Source organism: Triticum aestivum, chromosome 6B, assembly GCF_018294505.1.
Source record: "Triticum aestivum cultivar Chinese Spring chromosome 6B, IWGSC CS RefSeq v2.1, whole genome shotgun sequence".
NCBI lineage: Eukaryota > Viridiplantae > Streptophyta > Magnoliopsida > Poales > Poaceae > Triticum > Triticum aestivum.
This window is the reverse complement of record NC_057810.1, coordinates 6,021,779-6,037,076: the sequence shown is the minus strand read 5'-3', so window position 1 is coordinate 6,037,076 and position 15,298 is coordinate 6,021,779. Positions and strand designations below refer to the sequence as shown.

Here is a 15,298-nt window from a genome sequence, read left to right as displayed (position 1 = left end):
ATGGTGTATCTATTCAATAGTTATTTATGGTTGATTACATATCTTATATTTACTAATTGGAGGCACCTTTCATGATCTCTCATTAATCCACATCATCAAATTAATTAAACCGTTAGATTGTAGAATTAATGACCAGGATAAAAGAACAAAGTGCGTAACGCAGATTATGCCGTGCTATAAAAAATGCATCTGACACGTCCAACTTTTGTTAAACAAACAAAGAAAAAGGTCACGTAAAAAACAAACAAACAATGAAGGCCACAAGTTAAAAAAAGGAAAGGCCCCACCCGTTCCCACAAACGTACCCAAAGGGACCAAACCAACATGTAGAAAAAAAATAGGAGTTACGTAAAGAAAAAGGGCGAGTCCTTAGCACCCACGTTACTTCCCAGGAAAAAAATCAGACCACGTAAAGAAAAAGGGTGTCCTTAGCGCCCACGTTACTTCTCAGGAAAATAAAAATTCAGGGTTCTCACCACGTATACATACAATTAAGGATTAAGCCCATGCCTCCAAAAGAAAATAGTCCTTGGCATCCACGTTACTTCCTAGAAAAAAACAAGCTACAAAAAGAGTTTTCACCACATCCGTGAAATATAATCTTTCAAAGAAACATACGACTTGATCTCTGGTGGGAAAACATAGTACAACGCGACATGACCAGAAAAGAAACAACCTCAAAAAAGACTTCTCACCACGTATGTGAAATAAAACCTTGCGAAAGGTAACATACATACATGCAATAAAAGATTAAACAGACATAACCAAATAAAAACAAGAAAAGGCCGATGCCTCCTCCTCTGCTTCGGTCCTGCTCTCCTACCAATGGCCGCCGATCGCGATTATTTGTCACTGATCCTTGCCACAAAATATCAACATGTACAATCCTAAAGTCATAGAATATTGCAATTAAAATTCAATCCGCATTTAATGATATTGATTTCACATTGTGAATGTTGATATTTTTTCTGTAAGTTGATCAAACTTTACGAAGTTTTACTTCAAATAAATATTATTATGCACAGTGAAATATCCGGAGGGAGTATTTAATATTAGAAATGCTAGCCCGTGCTGATGCATGGGTTGATGGCTAGTATTTTGAATTGTTATATGATGTATCATGTAATCACATATACATGGTATATTAAGACTTTATTTTGTAATTAAAATTACATTTTTCATGGTATACAAAGAATCGAGCGATCGTCCAAACCTGATGCTTACAAAGATGTACAGGATAACTCCATAGCAGAAAGAAATCAAAAGAGCAAATAATTCTAGAAGGAGCTGCTAAACGTCATGGTGGCTTGTTCTATTATCTTATTCAATAGTATAGAGTAAGATTTCCAAACCATGTATAAACATAAGTGGACAGTTGCACAAAGCAGAGTAATTTGAGTATCTAGCTTAGAAGAAGAATCTCGCACTCAGATTAAATAACAAACTGACTCCAACTAAAAAGTTAAAATTTAAGAATATAACAATCTACTTGACACAATGTCATCGCAGACCCAGCCACTCGTCTTGACACGGATGCCGTCGATGCCATAGCAGGCCATCAACAACAATTGCAACAGAAGGCATACATCTACACCCAAGGCAGCAACTTTCTTGTATTATAAACACATAAACCAAAACCTGGAGCTTTCTTCAGTTGAGGGCAACTACATTCGAGTCCCAAGTCCAGATGAAATCGATCTTACACACCCGTCCTTTCTAGTACACTCTGCTCCTGCAGACCATGAAACTGGTCGAGCGGATGACGTCGTCTGAATAGGAAGATCAGTCCGTCTGCACCACCGCTATATATCTTCATAGGCACTACACGGCAAAAGAAAATTGGTGCGCTAATTAAAACAAAAAAATGAAGAATCATTTGAGATTAGTGATGTCAGACTGTATTGAGAAGCTAACTTCTAGCAACTGGAAATTCTGAGCAAGACAAATTATATACCAGAATAAACATAGCTTCAGTTATGGAGTTCAGGTAGATGCATTCGTAATAGGTGAAGGGCAGCCCGGTCCTGCTGTTCTTCTTCCTGATGTTGTAGGCCAGCGGAATGACCGCTCTATTGAACACCTCCACGTACATTGCGCCCCCGGCCATGAGAAGCTTCAATAACAGTTCAGGGAGGGAGGTACTCTATCAATTTAAACCTATAAGGATGCTAGCCGACCCTCCTCCATGAAGGTCCCTCGGATTGGGATGTTCCTGGCCGCCCGATCGCCTTGAATCTGGTCAACCGAGCAGCCAGGTCCGTCTGATCTTTACTGTGATTTTTCATCTTGCGGTTTATTTTTGATGTCCATGACTGTGGGCTCAGTGTCTCTCCCTATTAGTCGGGTTAAACTTCGCTGGGTGACCTTTGCCCGTGCGCCGCGTGCCATCCCATGAGCTATACTGTTTTGTCATGTTTTCTTCAGGTTCCTATGCAGACTGTTCTTGGTAAAGCGTCGTCAGCACTGGTGGTGGTTGGATCATTAGATGATTCCCAGTAACTAGGTATGTCTTCTTAACCAGGTGGACATTTCCCCAGATTGGTTCCTCCATATGTTTCAGACTGACAAATCATGACAATCCTCTTCTTAAAGTACAAAACGATGTAGCTATCTCCACATGCTTTGATGATATCTTTTTCGTATGGTTGGATGGTTCCTTATCACCATGATTCATATAAAACTTTGTGAATTGTAGTGTCATGATGATTTCATAAGGCACAAGGCTTTTATGTACCTTTTATTTGAAAAGCACATAAATGTGAAGAATCAATGGTGAAAATAAGTAAAACATTCTCTGTATGTTTCCATTGACATGATCAGTGGCTCCATTTTCTTTGGTAGTAATGCTAGGCTACAGGTTAATATATTTTACCATGCCCAGCTGGTTTTCCTCACTTTCTCCTCTAAAACATAGACATCATTTTCATTTGGATTTCGTCCTTATCAGCTTTATTATATGCATTGAATACAACTATGCAAGTATAGGTTCAAGCATTGCCATGACATACATCCCATTTTGAGTTTTCTTCAGTCCTCTGTCACTGTTATTGTGATATTATTTTGCCTTTGTAAAAATGGGGTATGTCATGGTTGTTTAACAGAAGGGAGGTGGTGCACAAGAACAGATTTGGTGTTCATGTGCAATGTGAGTGCTTTCTGCAACTCCATTTTGTCGATATTTGCTGCGAGACATGAACGCCAAATCTGTTTATCTAACATGTTTTGCAAGTTTTGTTGAGTGCTTTCCTGTGTTTTTTTATCTATGGTCTTTTTTATCATATCTAATATCCAGCATTATACCATGTCTCACAGTATTGCTGATTCTGCACATACACATACTTATTTTACTTCTATTTATTTTAGTGTCGTTTAGAAACGTTCTACATCTCAATTATGACTGGTTGTATTTATTTCTGAACCTCGGCACTTACAAAATGCAAGGATGATGAGAAATGATTGTGCTACTTCTATCATCTTCAGCTCTTTGTGCTTCTCAGGGTCGAAGTGTTAGTGGAGATCGAAGTTCCAAGGAGGCCGCTCGCGGGACGGCTGGGCTTCCTTCAATACCGGTGCTAACCAGGAGCTGACATGCGGTACAAATTTTCTCTGGGTATGCTTCTCCGTCCCCGCCAAAACCGGGCAAGGAACTGAGAGCTTGCACATGCCAATTTCTTATATTGTTTTCTCATGACCGGTTATAGTTGCTATAAATTCATGATTACCTTTGTGGTTGCTTGCTAGGTTGCAGGATAGGCGAGGCGATGACCAAAAAATTGGTAAGAATGATGCTCCCATGTTCTCTCTTATCCAGGAAAATAAATGCAGCAAAACTTAAGTTACCCAACATAAATATAGTTTCAACAAATAAAAAACCCTAAATACAAGTGTTATACTAGTTGAGAAGCTAAGCTGGTTCATGTTATTGTAGGAGTTGTATTTGGCAGCCTCCTCGTCCTTGGATCTGCAGTGCATTTTAACCCAGGGTGCAGGTCACACGCGTTCACACTACTCCATTATTGCTCTGCACTGCAAAGGTATAGGTAGCAAACAGTAGCTCGAGAAGACTCGGGCACTCAGGCTAACTCCACTGCGCGATCCATTTTGTCCGGCCCCGTCCGTTTGGGGTAAAAGGGACAAATTGGACGGCCCAGCGCGCGACGGCCCGGACCCATCTTGTCCGTTTTGTGTCCGGGCCGACCCATTTCGAGCGTAAACTTGCGCCTGGTTTGGATCGCGGCGGATGGCAAATTGACGCGCACTCGTCCGCGTCGGGGCCGCGTGGCAGGCGGCCACCTACCTCCCACCTGTCAACATCAATGCGCACGGCCGGGTGGCCCCACCTGTCATCCGGCCATCGAACGGTCGCCGTCCTTCTTAAATGGGACCCGTGGACCGGTCGTCGTCCTCATCACGTCCACCTCCCCAACAACTGGCACCTCAGCGCCGACCGGGTCCCGAATCCCGCCGGTGCCGATGGGCGGCCGTGCGCGCCGCGATGAGATCGAGCGCCGTAGCCGCCTCCTCCCCGACGACCTGTACTACGACGACAGGTACGCCCCGATTCCGTGATCTGGGACACATGGCTCCAGGACGAGCATGACACGCGCCGCGCGTCCTACTTCACCGGCATGGTGTCGGGGCCGCGGCGACCACGTCGAAAGGTGCGCGGGCGTACGCGGGTGCGCGGCCTCACGCCCACAGCGTCGTCTTCCCCGTCTCCGTCACCACCTCCACCTCCTCACATGACAGCGGCGGAGGAGGCCCGGCTCATGCAGCGTGTCATGGAGGATTCCATGAACACGCACTACGAGCGCCAATGGGACGGCTTGGAGGAGGCGCTGGTACTCTCTGCCGCCGGCGACGTCGCCTTCCCCGAGCTGGAGATGGTGGCCGTCAAGAAGGAGGAGAGGAGGGAGGAGGCGATGGAGGAGGAGCCGGTGGCCGCGTTCCACCCCGGCCTGGTGGGCCAGCAATGGAGCTGGTCGTGCACCGCGCCGGAGATGGCTGGCGCAGTGGGGGCGTGAACTGGTGCCCCACGCCGCCGCGGTCACCGGAGTGGGAGGCCTCGCCACGGGAGGAGGTGGTGCATGCACCTCCGGCCTTCCAGGCCGCCCCGTGTACCACACGCCGCCGTCCCACCTCTTAACGCCGCCGGCCTACGTCGACCTCGTCAGCGACGACGACGACACCGGCGGCCACTGAAGACGGCGAGGGCCATGACATCGATGAGCGCGGCAGGAGTGCGCGGCGGCGTTTTTTTATTTTCTTTTTATGTTAGTTATGGCACTGGACCGTTAAGTGAACTGCTAAATTGGGCCGTTTTGTGGCCGTGACCCCCCTAACTAAGTTTTATGTTTTTTAAACTGCGCTTATTTACTCATTTTAGTCATTTTATTTATGTTTTTCTGTTTTTCTAAATCATGTCCAACGCGGACGTGATTTGGGGTGCGGCCGCGCGGTGGGCGCACGCATGACCCAACGGACAGGACCGGACACAGGCGAACCCATCGCTGCCCCAAAGAAATAAAATCCGACCAAACCGGACGTCTGTTTAGGGTTGTGCGGTGGAGTTGGCCTCCGTCCTCAAAGCACTGTTCCTCCATTATTGCTCTGCACTGCAAAGGTAGATAGCAGCAGAGACTAGAGGCAAGACCGTGACCAGCAGTAACAATAATATCGATCGCTCCTCCATTATTGCACAGCAGAGCCTGCCCATGGGCAGCAGCAGCATCCAGCAGCAGTAACAACACGCTCCTCCATTATTTCCTTACTCTGCACACTCTGCTCCTCCATTGAAGGGAAGGGAACCACCGTTGCTCCTCCATATCGATCGCTCCATCCAAGATCCAAATCCAAGCATGGCGCTCAAGAGGAGTAGATGTAGATCCATCGCCTTCCTCAACCGCCATTGCTAGCTAGCTCCTGTAAGCGCTTTCTATCCTCTTCCCCTCAAATTAATTGTTATTCTGCTCCTCTTCTTGTCTTTCCATCTCTCACTTGATCCACTTCATCTTGTCCCAGCAAGCTGCCGGGGGATTTGGCTGGCATTTTGATACGGTCGCTCAACACCCTACATCGGATCTTGCTGGAGGGTTTCAACAGAGGGCGGCCGGCAGACAGCAGCATTTGGAGGCTGCCGCCCAACAGTCTGCTCAGCTATGCTTTGCTTCTGCTTGTACTCTGTAGGTAAGGCCTTATTGTTGTTGGCTACTTAGATATTAAATACCCAAGTACACATTCTGATACTGTGATGTACTAAGCAGTCAAATATAAATCTGTTCAATTCACAAAATTTATTAGATCCCTTAGCTAGTAGATGGATCTAATCTAATCCCTGCAGATTCAGTCATTGCTGTCCACATTCAGATTCAGTCATGTACTAAGCATTCAAATACTATAAATCTGTTCAAATCACATAATTTATTAGATCCCCTACCTAGTAAGTATTCGATGGATCTAATCCCTGCAGGGTTCAGGTTCAGGTTCAGATTCAGACATAATTTATTTGAATCCACCATTTTATCAAGCATTGCTGTCCACATTCAGGTTCAGTCATGTACTTGGCATTCAAATAGTATACGACATACTTTACTTGATGGTGATGATGATGATGATGATGATAGCAGATCCAAATACACAGACAAGTACTACTATTTATGTATAGATCAAATCTGACAGAACAAGGACATTATATGGAGGTCCTTGTTTTGAGCTCACAGGAACAAAAACTAGAGCCGCATTATTACTTTTTAACATGGAAATGCTCAGTTGCTAGCCTAAAATACTAGACTCTTCAGGAGTGAGCCAAGTTGTAATAGGTCAAACCATTGAACTCCTAAATATCAGTGCAAGCACACAAATGAACAGTGGCCAGCTCACAAGTTTAATGCTACATTTTTGTGCAGTTAATGTCACTCTGAATCATGCATATAAATTTTGGATATAGAGACATTATCCCCTATGTGCCGAAAATGCTGCATATGCTAAAACTATGAAAAGCAGAAAAACATATGCTTCAGGTTAACATATATCGAACTATATTTCAGCTCATCCACAACATCTTCAGGTAAGCATACAGTCCAATGTAACCGAACGAGGCCTAAGCAGCTATTTTTCCTTGGTGTTGGAGTGGATGCATTTCTTTTCCTGTGTATTTCCTGCGATAGAGAACAATTTCCTTTGCTTTTCTAACTTCCAATCTGTGTGTGTTACAGGACTGCTTCCTAGCTAAAGGATCCATACACTGAGAAAGAAGATCCACCGGTTCCACCATGGAGGTGGTGACCGGTGCCATGGGAAGCTTGCTCCCCAAGCTCGGCGAGCTGCTCGTGAGTGAGTACAAGCTGCAAAAGGGCGTCAAGGAGGACGTCGAGTCCCTCGAAAGGGAGATGAAGAGCATGAACGCTGCCCTCGTCAAGGTGGCGGAGGTGCCAAGGGACCAGCTGGACAACCAGGTCATCATCTGGGCTGACGAGCTCAGGGAGCTTTCGTACGACATGGAGGATGTTGTCGACAACTTTCTTGTGTACGTCAAGGGATCTGAATCCGATGCTGTCACCGACTCAAACAAGCTCAAAGGGCTAATGGTGAAGATGACCAACTTGTTCACCAAAGGCAAGACTCGCCATCAGATTGCCGATGCCATGAGGGACATCAAGAACCGCGCCCAAGAGGTGGCTGACCGGCATAACAGGTACAGGGTCGACGATGCAGTTGCCAATGCAGCTGGCAAACACAAGGTTGACCCTCGTCTGCTGGCTCTATACAAGACTCAGAAGGAGCTCGTTGGCATTGAAGACGCACGGAACGAGCTAACCAATATGCTCACAGATGGTGTTGGTGATGGTGATGTTCCCAAGAAACAGCACATGATGAAGATGGTCTCAATTCTTGGACCTGGAGGACTTGGCAAGACTACACTTGCTAAGGCAGTGTATGATACGCTTCAAACACAATTTGAATGCACAGCTTTTGTTCCAGTGGGTCGAAACCCTGAAGTGAAGAAAGTTTTAAGGGATATCCTTTTGGAGGTTGGCAAGAAGCAGGAGCATATTGGTGATGTAGCCATATTGGATGAAAGACAACTCATCAACATACTCCAACGACTACTTGAGAATGCGAGGTACACACCATCTCCTTAATCAAGTTTATATGTCAAAACGTTAGCAAATCGAGCTGGCTAATCATTCCCAATTACAGTGGTACAAGTTAAAAATACCATCAATAATATATGACGCGCAGAACCTAATGTGTTTGATGTAATGACACAATGCCGCATTACATGTTAGGATACATGGAACTGGCAAATGCATGAAGAAATAACATTCCTTTTTACTTCTTATCAGCAAGGTGGCGCATCTCAATGTCATAAATGCTTTGGATCCAATGAATCAACCAGTTACACTTCCGTTTTCACATGTCTAAATTTGGATATGTAGAGCCTATTCATGTTCTGATGTACTTTAGAAAATGGAGTAAATTTAACATGTTTTCCAGTTTTAATATCGTTTGGGTCCTGAACAACTACCAAACATTCTCACAAGTTTAGTTTAGAACTGGAATATAAATATGAGTTCTAGTCAATCACTCAAAACCAACTTCAATATATAAAAACATATTCAAATTTGAGAGATAAAATTAAGAAGAACTAGAGTCTTGATGAAAGAGATTAGATCAATCAAATTCATGCATGCAATTTTCCATTGGCTTGCTCCCTCCTTTTCTTTTTTTACCTCTTGTAGATTGAATGATTCCATATGTATTTATATTCTTACAGAGGTAGCTGCTATGCATTTTTTAAACATATTTTTTAGAAGGTTTTACTAGCTAATGCATGGCTCTTCTGTTGTCATTGATTGATAGGTACTTAATTGTCATTGATGACATATGGGATTTAGAAGCATGGAACATTATCAAATGTGCTTTGCTTGATAACAATCATGGGAGCCGAGTAATCACAACTACTCGTATTCTCGATGTTGCCACAAATACCGGTGATATTTACAAGCTAAAACCCCTTTCTCATCATTTGTCCGAAGAATTATTCTATACAAGATTGTTTGGTGGTAAAGATAAATGCCCTTTTGGTCAACCAGCTGAAGTATCAGACAAAATTTTACAGAAATGTGGAGGTGTGCCATTAGCTATAATTACAATAGCTAGTTTGTTGGCAGGTAAACCAATGGAGGATTGGTCTAAAGTATTCAACTCCATTGGTTTTGGATCTGGAGATAGCAACACAGATGTAGAGAACACGAGGAAGATATTATTATTTAGTTATTATGATCTACCTTATTATCTAAGGTCTTGTCTACTGCATATGAGCGTATACCCAGAAGACTATTTGATCAGGAAAGACAAACTGATATGGCAGTGGGTCGCCGAAGGTTTCGTCAGTGAGGAACCAGGGGTAAGTTTATTTGAGACCGGTGAAAGGTACTTTAATGAACTTGCAAATAGAAGCATGATTCAGCCGGTAGAGTATCGGCAACCATACACAATAGATGCTTGTCGTATTCATGATATGGTACTGGATATGATTTGTCTATTATCAAAGCAACAAAATTTTGTTACTATATTGGATAGTAACGAGAAGAACATACCTTCACCATGCAATGCCCGTAGGTTAGCTGTCCAAAATAGAGCCGTGCCTCTGACTAACATGAGCATGCCAAAAGTGAGGTCGTGGTATGCCATCATGTGTGATCCCAATGCATTGCCGTCTCTTTCAAACTTTCAAGTATTACGTGTTCTAGATATGGAAAAGTGCGGCTTTGACAAAGACCATCCTTACCATCTTGAGCATTTCAGGAGGTTACCTCAGTTGAGATACCTGGGCCTAAAGGGCACATATATTAGTAAGCTCCCAGAAGAAATAGGAGAACTAAAATTTCTGCAGACACTGGACTTGAGGAGCACTTATATAAGAGAGTTACCAGAGAGTATTGGTCTGTTAAGGCAACTCAAGTGTCTGCATGCTGACGTGAATGGTGTTGGTATAACAGTGCCGAATTGGATAGGGAACCTGACATCCTTGGAAGAGCTACATTTGAATGCTGCTGACAAGTCTTGTATCTTTGTGAAAGAGCTCAGAAAGCTGACAGAGCTGAGGGTGCTCTTCTGTAGGTTAACTGCGGATGTGGATGAGTGCTGGATGAAATGTTTTGTGGAGTCTTTATGCAATCTGCGGAAAATCCAAGTCCTAGGTCTATATTTTTCCCTCACGCAACCAACATCCGAGTTAGATGACTACTGGAAAGGCTATGAGCCCCCTCGGCAACTCCGTGATCTGTGCATACAGCATGGTTTTAGTAGGGTCCCGGCGTGGTTTAATTGCTCGCTTCTTCCAAACCTCTCCAGCCTAGACATGGAAGTGGGTGATTTTGGGGAGCAAGATGTGCTGAACTTTGGGGGTTTGCCAGAGCTTACTTGCCTTTGGAACGCGATTCCTGGGGGCATGGAATTCCCTGATGGTGCTTTCCCCAAGTTGAGAATCTGCAGGGTGCATGCGCCATTCAGGTTTCTGCAGGGAAGTATGCAGAGCCTTGAATCCATTTATATCATAGTGCACGTGCGTGCCTTGAAGGATGCCAGCACTGATTTAGACTTTATTGGTAGCCTGGGGGACCTCCCTTCGGTTCGGAGAGTTGACGCTCAGATCGGTTGCAATGGTGCCTCTGCTTCTGATATTGAAAAGGTGAAGGCAGCGGTGAGGCAAGCAATCGACACCCATCCCAACCGTCCCACCCTTCATCTCGATGCATATGGTCTACCACAGGTACGTATTACTGCATGCTTCATTGTCTATCTGGTGTTGGTTTTTCTTCAATTCCCTGACAGCTACCAGTTTTGTCTTTTTTCAGACTGACGAAGAAAAATCAGACTTGGAACAGACCAAACAGGAGTTGCTAGTAGCCCCCTGTTTGGATCATACTACCAGCGTTGGTACGTCTGCTCAGCTAATCAACGACAACAACGACGAGGAAGAAGAATCGGACTCTGTGAAGACCGAACAAAAGGTGTGTATTTACTTCACTCCAATGAGGTTTCTTTCTCTTTTCAGTTCGTGTAATCGGCCCTCTTCATTCAAATTCCCTTCTTTTTTTTGCAGTCCGACCACGAAGATGAGAACCGTCCTGGACCTCACCTAACAGAAAGCAGCGTTGACATCGCCAGCACATCTCCTCCGGTGCCCGCGCAGCGACAGACGTGGAGGCGGTGGGCGTGGTTCGCTTGCCTCAACTCAGGCAGCAGCAATTCCGCTGCACCTTCCACAGCAGGTTCAAAGCAATGTGGCGGTTCAGGGCAGGGGATGGGTCGTCAGGAAGCAGAGGATGATAGTGAGGCTGCTCAGCCCTGAGTGATAATGTTGCTATGCTCATTGATCAGTTAAACCGCATAACTACTTTTCTTAAGACTTTCCTGAATGATACTTGGTTTGTAATTGTAGTAGGATATGGTGAACCAGGTTTTTTGCCCCGTAGTCTGTGTCTATGGTCATGATCAGGACAGCGGGTTTTCCTGGCATTTTGCTACAATCCTCTTTTCTAATTTCCTACTTCACTTTGTTAAGACTTGTTGTTTTCTATAATGCTGAGTACTGAAAAGTGGCATATGCCCAATCCTATTTCCCATTTTCCTTGTTAATACTTCTTCTGTATTATTAAAACTGCATGTTATTCCTGCTATTTGGTTTGTAATAATAGGATAAGTATGGATCACCAGGTTTTTTGCCCCTTTGTCTGTGTCTATCGTCATGATCAGGCATCGACAAAGAGTTTTCCTGGCTTTTTGCTAGAATCTGTGTCTATCGTATGTGTTCCATTTTTCTACTCCACTTTGTTAAGACTTGTTGTTTCTATTGTGCCCAGTGCTGAAAAGTATCCTAACATGACAAGAGGAATTTGTTGTTTCCATTTTCTACGATGCCAAGTAGTGAAAAAGTGGGCTATGCTAAATCCAATTTTCCATTATCCTTGCTACTTTGTTAAGACTTCTTCCAAATTTTTATAAGACTTGTTGTTTCTTCCCACAGTATAAATACAGTGCACAAGCACACAAAAGCATGAACTTCCCGTGGAGATTGGGAGGACAAACGTGAGCCTCAGGCAGTTGTGCAAGTGGATGCTCCGCAGTTCTCCAAAGACAGAGTCTTCCTCAAATGCCCTAATCATTCCTTTGCTCCAAATGCAGTCAGCTATTTGGAGATCGGTCACCCAGATGGTCTCCATACGAGGAAAGGAACAATGGCAATCGTTGGCGTAAGGGGTGAAAACTGCCCGTAACTTGGGACACTTCTCGACATGGCACCATCTCAAAGCAAACCGAGCATATCCACCTAAAAGGACCGGCAAATCGTTTTTGGGGGTAATAGCAAGGATGGAAGAATTGTCATGGACGTGCAAGGAATGAGCCCAGGTTATCACTCGAATAGTAAATGTGATTCCCCAATCGGATTCCACATCACTGAGGTTAATTCCATCACCAATCTTGATGTGGCGGTGCAGGGGTAGAAGCTGTGGGACCTCATAAGCATCAGCAAGCCCCTCGAGCACGACATCATGGTAGCAGCATCCGATGGGGCTTTGGACTGGCCAAACTACCTGCCTATTGCGGGCCTCAATCCCCACATTATTAACGCTTCTTTCTTCAGCTTTGATCTCCAAAGACCTATCTAGATTCAAGTATAGGCTATCAGTAATCAAAAACATGGAATCAGGATCCCTTGAACCAAGCACCAAGGACGGGATGAACCTTCACTAGTAGAAAACCACCCATTAGTTCCGGTTCGTAAGGGCCTTTAGTCCCGGTTCATGAACCGGGACTAATGGGTCATTACTAATACCTCCACCCATTAGTCCCGGTTCAAACACGAACCGGGACCAATGTTCCTCCACGTGGCCCTGTGTGCCGAGCCCAGTCAGGGGGCCTTTGGTCCCGGTTGGTGGCTCCAACCGGGACCAAAAGGCATCCACGCGTCTGCATTCCAGTGGCTGAGGTTTTTGTTTTTTTTTGAAAGAAGGGGGGTTGGGGGTTTTGGGGGGTTAATTTAGGTGTTTCATATATTGTGTTAGCTAGCTAATTAATAGAGAGAAGTGTCCTCTCTTATGTCCGTGCTTGGTCGACGCTACGTACTATATATACATAAGTGATCGAGAGAACCATTCAGTACAGAAGTTCGTCATGCATACCGAGAGAAGTGATCGATCGACCTCTCCTTCTCCGAGAGATTGGTTGAACAACAAGTTTTCGTATCATGTATCCGACGCTACTGGCTACATACATGTACAATATGTATAAGATCTCTTAATTACAAACCCCTAGCATTTGAAATCAATTTCCACATGGTATTCTCCGGCTTTACTGATGACGTGTTCAAGAAAGAATCCCGCCAATTCCCCTTGAATTGCTTTCATGCGATCTGGTTCTAGGAGTTCATCCCGCATCTGCCACGTCTAATTTGAAGAAGGGGGTTAATTAATACATATATATGAATGAAAATCAACAGAAATGATGGTGTAATAAAATGAAATTGTGAATATTATTGCTTACGCACTTCATATTGTCTTCTAGAGTAGCCCCGCTTGTTTTTCAAAGTCGCGGTGTGGATGAACTCGCACACGTAGTATCCACAGAAATCATTCCCTTCCTCCAGCCACAAGCACTTTACGAGAAATAGAGGTCAATCAAACTGATAATGAAGCATTATAAATGGCATTGATGAAAATATAGCTATAGAATCAACGGGAGATGCGCACAACTAGCTAGCCAGTAGTACTTACTTTTGGGTATGTATATCGCAGTCCTTCGGCAGTCCCGGAGCTTGTGCGGTGAACTGTTTTCAAACCCTGGAAGACAAAGAAAATAATTATTATTATTTAAGATATCAGGAAATGAACAAAAAGTTGCCGATATGGTGCGATAATAATCGATTGAACTTACTTGCTAAGCATTCCAGTCATGTCCGCATAGGTGCTGGGATCTTTCCGTCTTGAGTCTAAGACGGTTACTAGTCCACGCTCAAGCTTAATCTCCAGAAGAATATAGTGATACCTGCGCACGCATGCATAACTCATCAATTACATTACTATAACCTCGCTCGAGTAATAAGGAAAACCGAATATGCACACGACAGTAACACTCACGGGCCGTTGTAAGGAAAGAGTATGGTATCTTTGTTTTGATTTTTGATCAACGATTGTACCAAGTTGTCCTCGGCCTCTTTGACGTTCTTTTCAACCAGAAATACATCTATGATATTTGTGTTGATGAACCCAATATCATAAATTTCTTGTTTTTTGCACTCGACGATCTTCAATCTGCATAATATATTGAGGATAATTAATTATAAATACATGCAATGAAAGAGCCGAGCTATATATAGAGACTTAATGACAGAAATAGTACTTACAGGCAGTAGCAAAAGACCATTAATTTATCGAGGGCCTTTTGATTGAAGAACGCGAAGAACTCCTCAAATGGAACACACAACAGATCATTTGAAACGAGGTCGTGCTCCTCTTTAATGTTCAGATACAAACTGTTCTTCCCCTCAGACTCTATGCAGGTTTTCATGTACCAACTATGGAATCTTCGCATCATTGTTGTCAGAGATTTTTCATCTTTGACGAGAGGCTTCCCGTACTCGTATCCGTGTTCGCCCACCTCCATGAAATCAGGAAGTGCATCATCAGGCAGGTAATCTTCAAGATTGCCATAACCGGGCACCGTCCCCGGAGCATTAGACACATTGAGCGGGGGGCACGATTGCTGTGCTTGTTCGCCGAGCTGGGCAATTTTTTCCCCTTTGCTCGTTCTTTTAACCTTTTATCACTGACAGTAGTTCCGGACCGCTTGGCTTGGAGATATGTCTGTTCAGTAATGCGCTCATAGTTGGTTCTCGACGGAGACTTTGGTGGTTTCCTCAGGGCATCGAGAGTGCGCTTTGCTTTCACCGGATCTACCTTCTCCTCCGGAGGTGGATGTCTCTTTGCTTTCACCCCTTCAAAGAACTCCTTCACGTGGGCCTGCACGATCGTATTGTTTTCCTCCTCGGTCCTCTCGTACGGTAACTTCTCTAGAGGCTTTAGAGGTGGACCGTATCTGTATTGCCTCTCTCCTCTTCTTGTGCTGCTAGACGCCAGAGCAGACGGAGCGGCTGCGGCGTCTGTCTTCTTTCGTGCTTGCTTACGAGGCGGAGGAGAAGGACTACGACGCGCCGGAGCAGCCGAGGCGGCGGCGGGTCTCTTCCGCCCTTGCTGGCGAGGCGGAGAAGGAGGAGGCGGAGTGCCGCCACACG

The 15,298-nt window shown here is 44.6% G+C and overlaps 1 protein-coding gene across 2 annotated transcripts; it reads left to right on the top strand.

Moving 5' to 3' along the window:
• Positions 1 to 5,663: 5,663 nt before the first annotated feature.
• LOC123135372 (disease resistance protein RGA5) lies at positions 5,664 to 11,626 on the top strand. Of its 2 annotated transcripts, none has more exons than XM_044554413.1 (6): positions 5,664 to 5,924; positions 6,022 to 6,186; positions 7,581 to 8,122; positions 8,863 to 10,777; positions 10,863 to 11,018; positions 11,111 to 11,626. In XM_044554413.1, the coding sequence occupies exons 3-6, from the start codon at positions 7,584 to 7,586 to the stop codon at positions 11,357 to 11,359; spliced, it is 2,859 nt and encodes a 952-aa protein (XP_044410348.1). In that variant the 5' UTR covers positions 5,664 to 5,924; positions 6,022 to 6,186; positions 7,581 to 7,583; the 3' UTR covers positions 11,360 to 11,626. The 2 variants fall into 2 exon arrangements, with proteins under 2 accessions (XP_044410348.1, XP_044410347.1); XM_044554412.1 differs by having other exon boundaries at positions 7,215 to 8,122.
• The last annotated feature ends 3,672 nt before the right edge of the window (positions 11,627 to 15,298 follow it).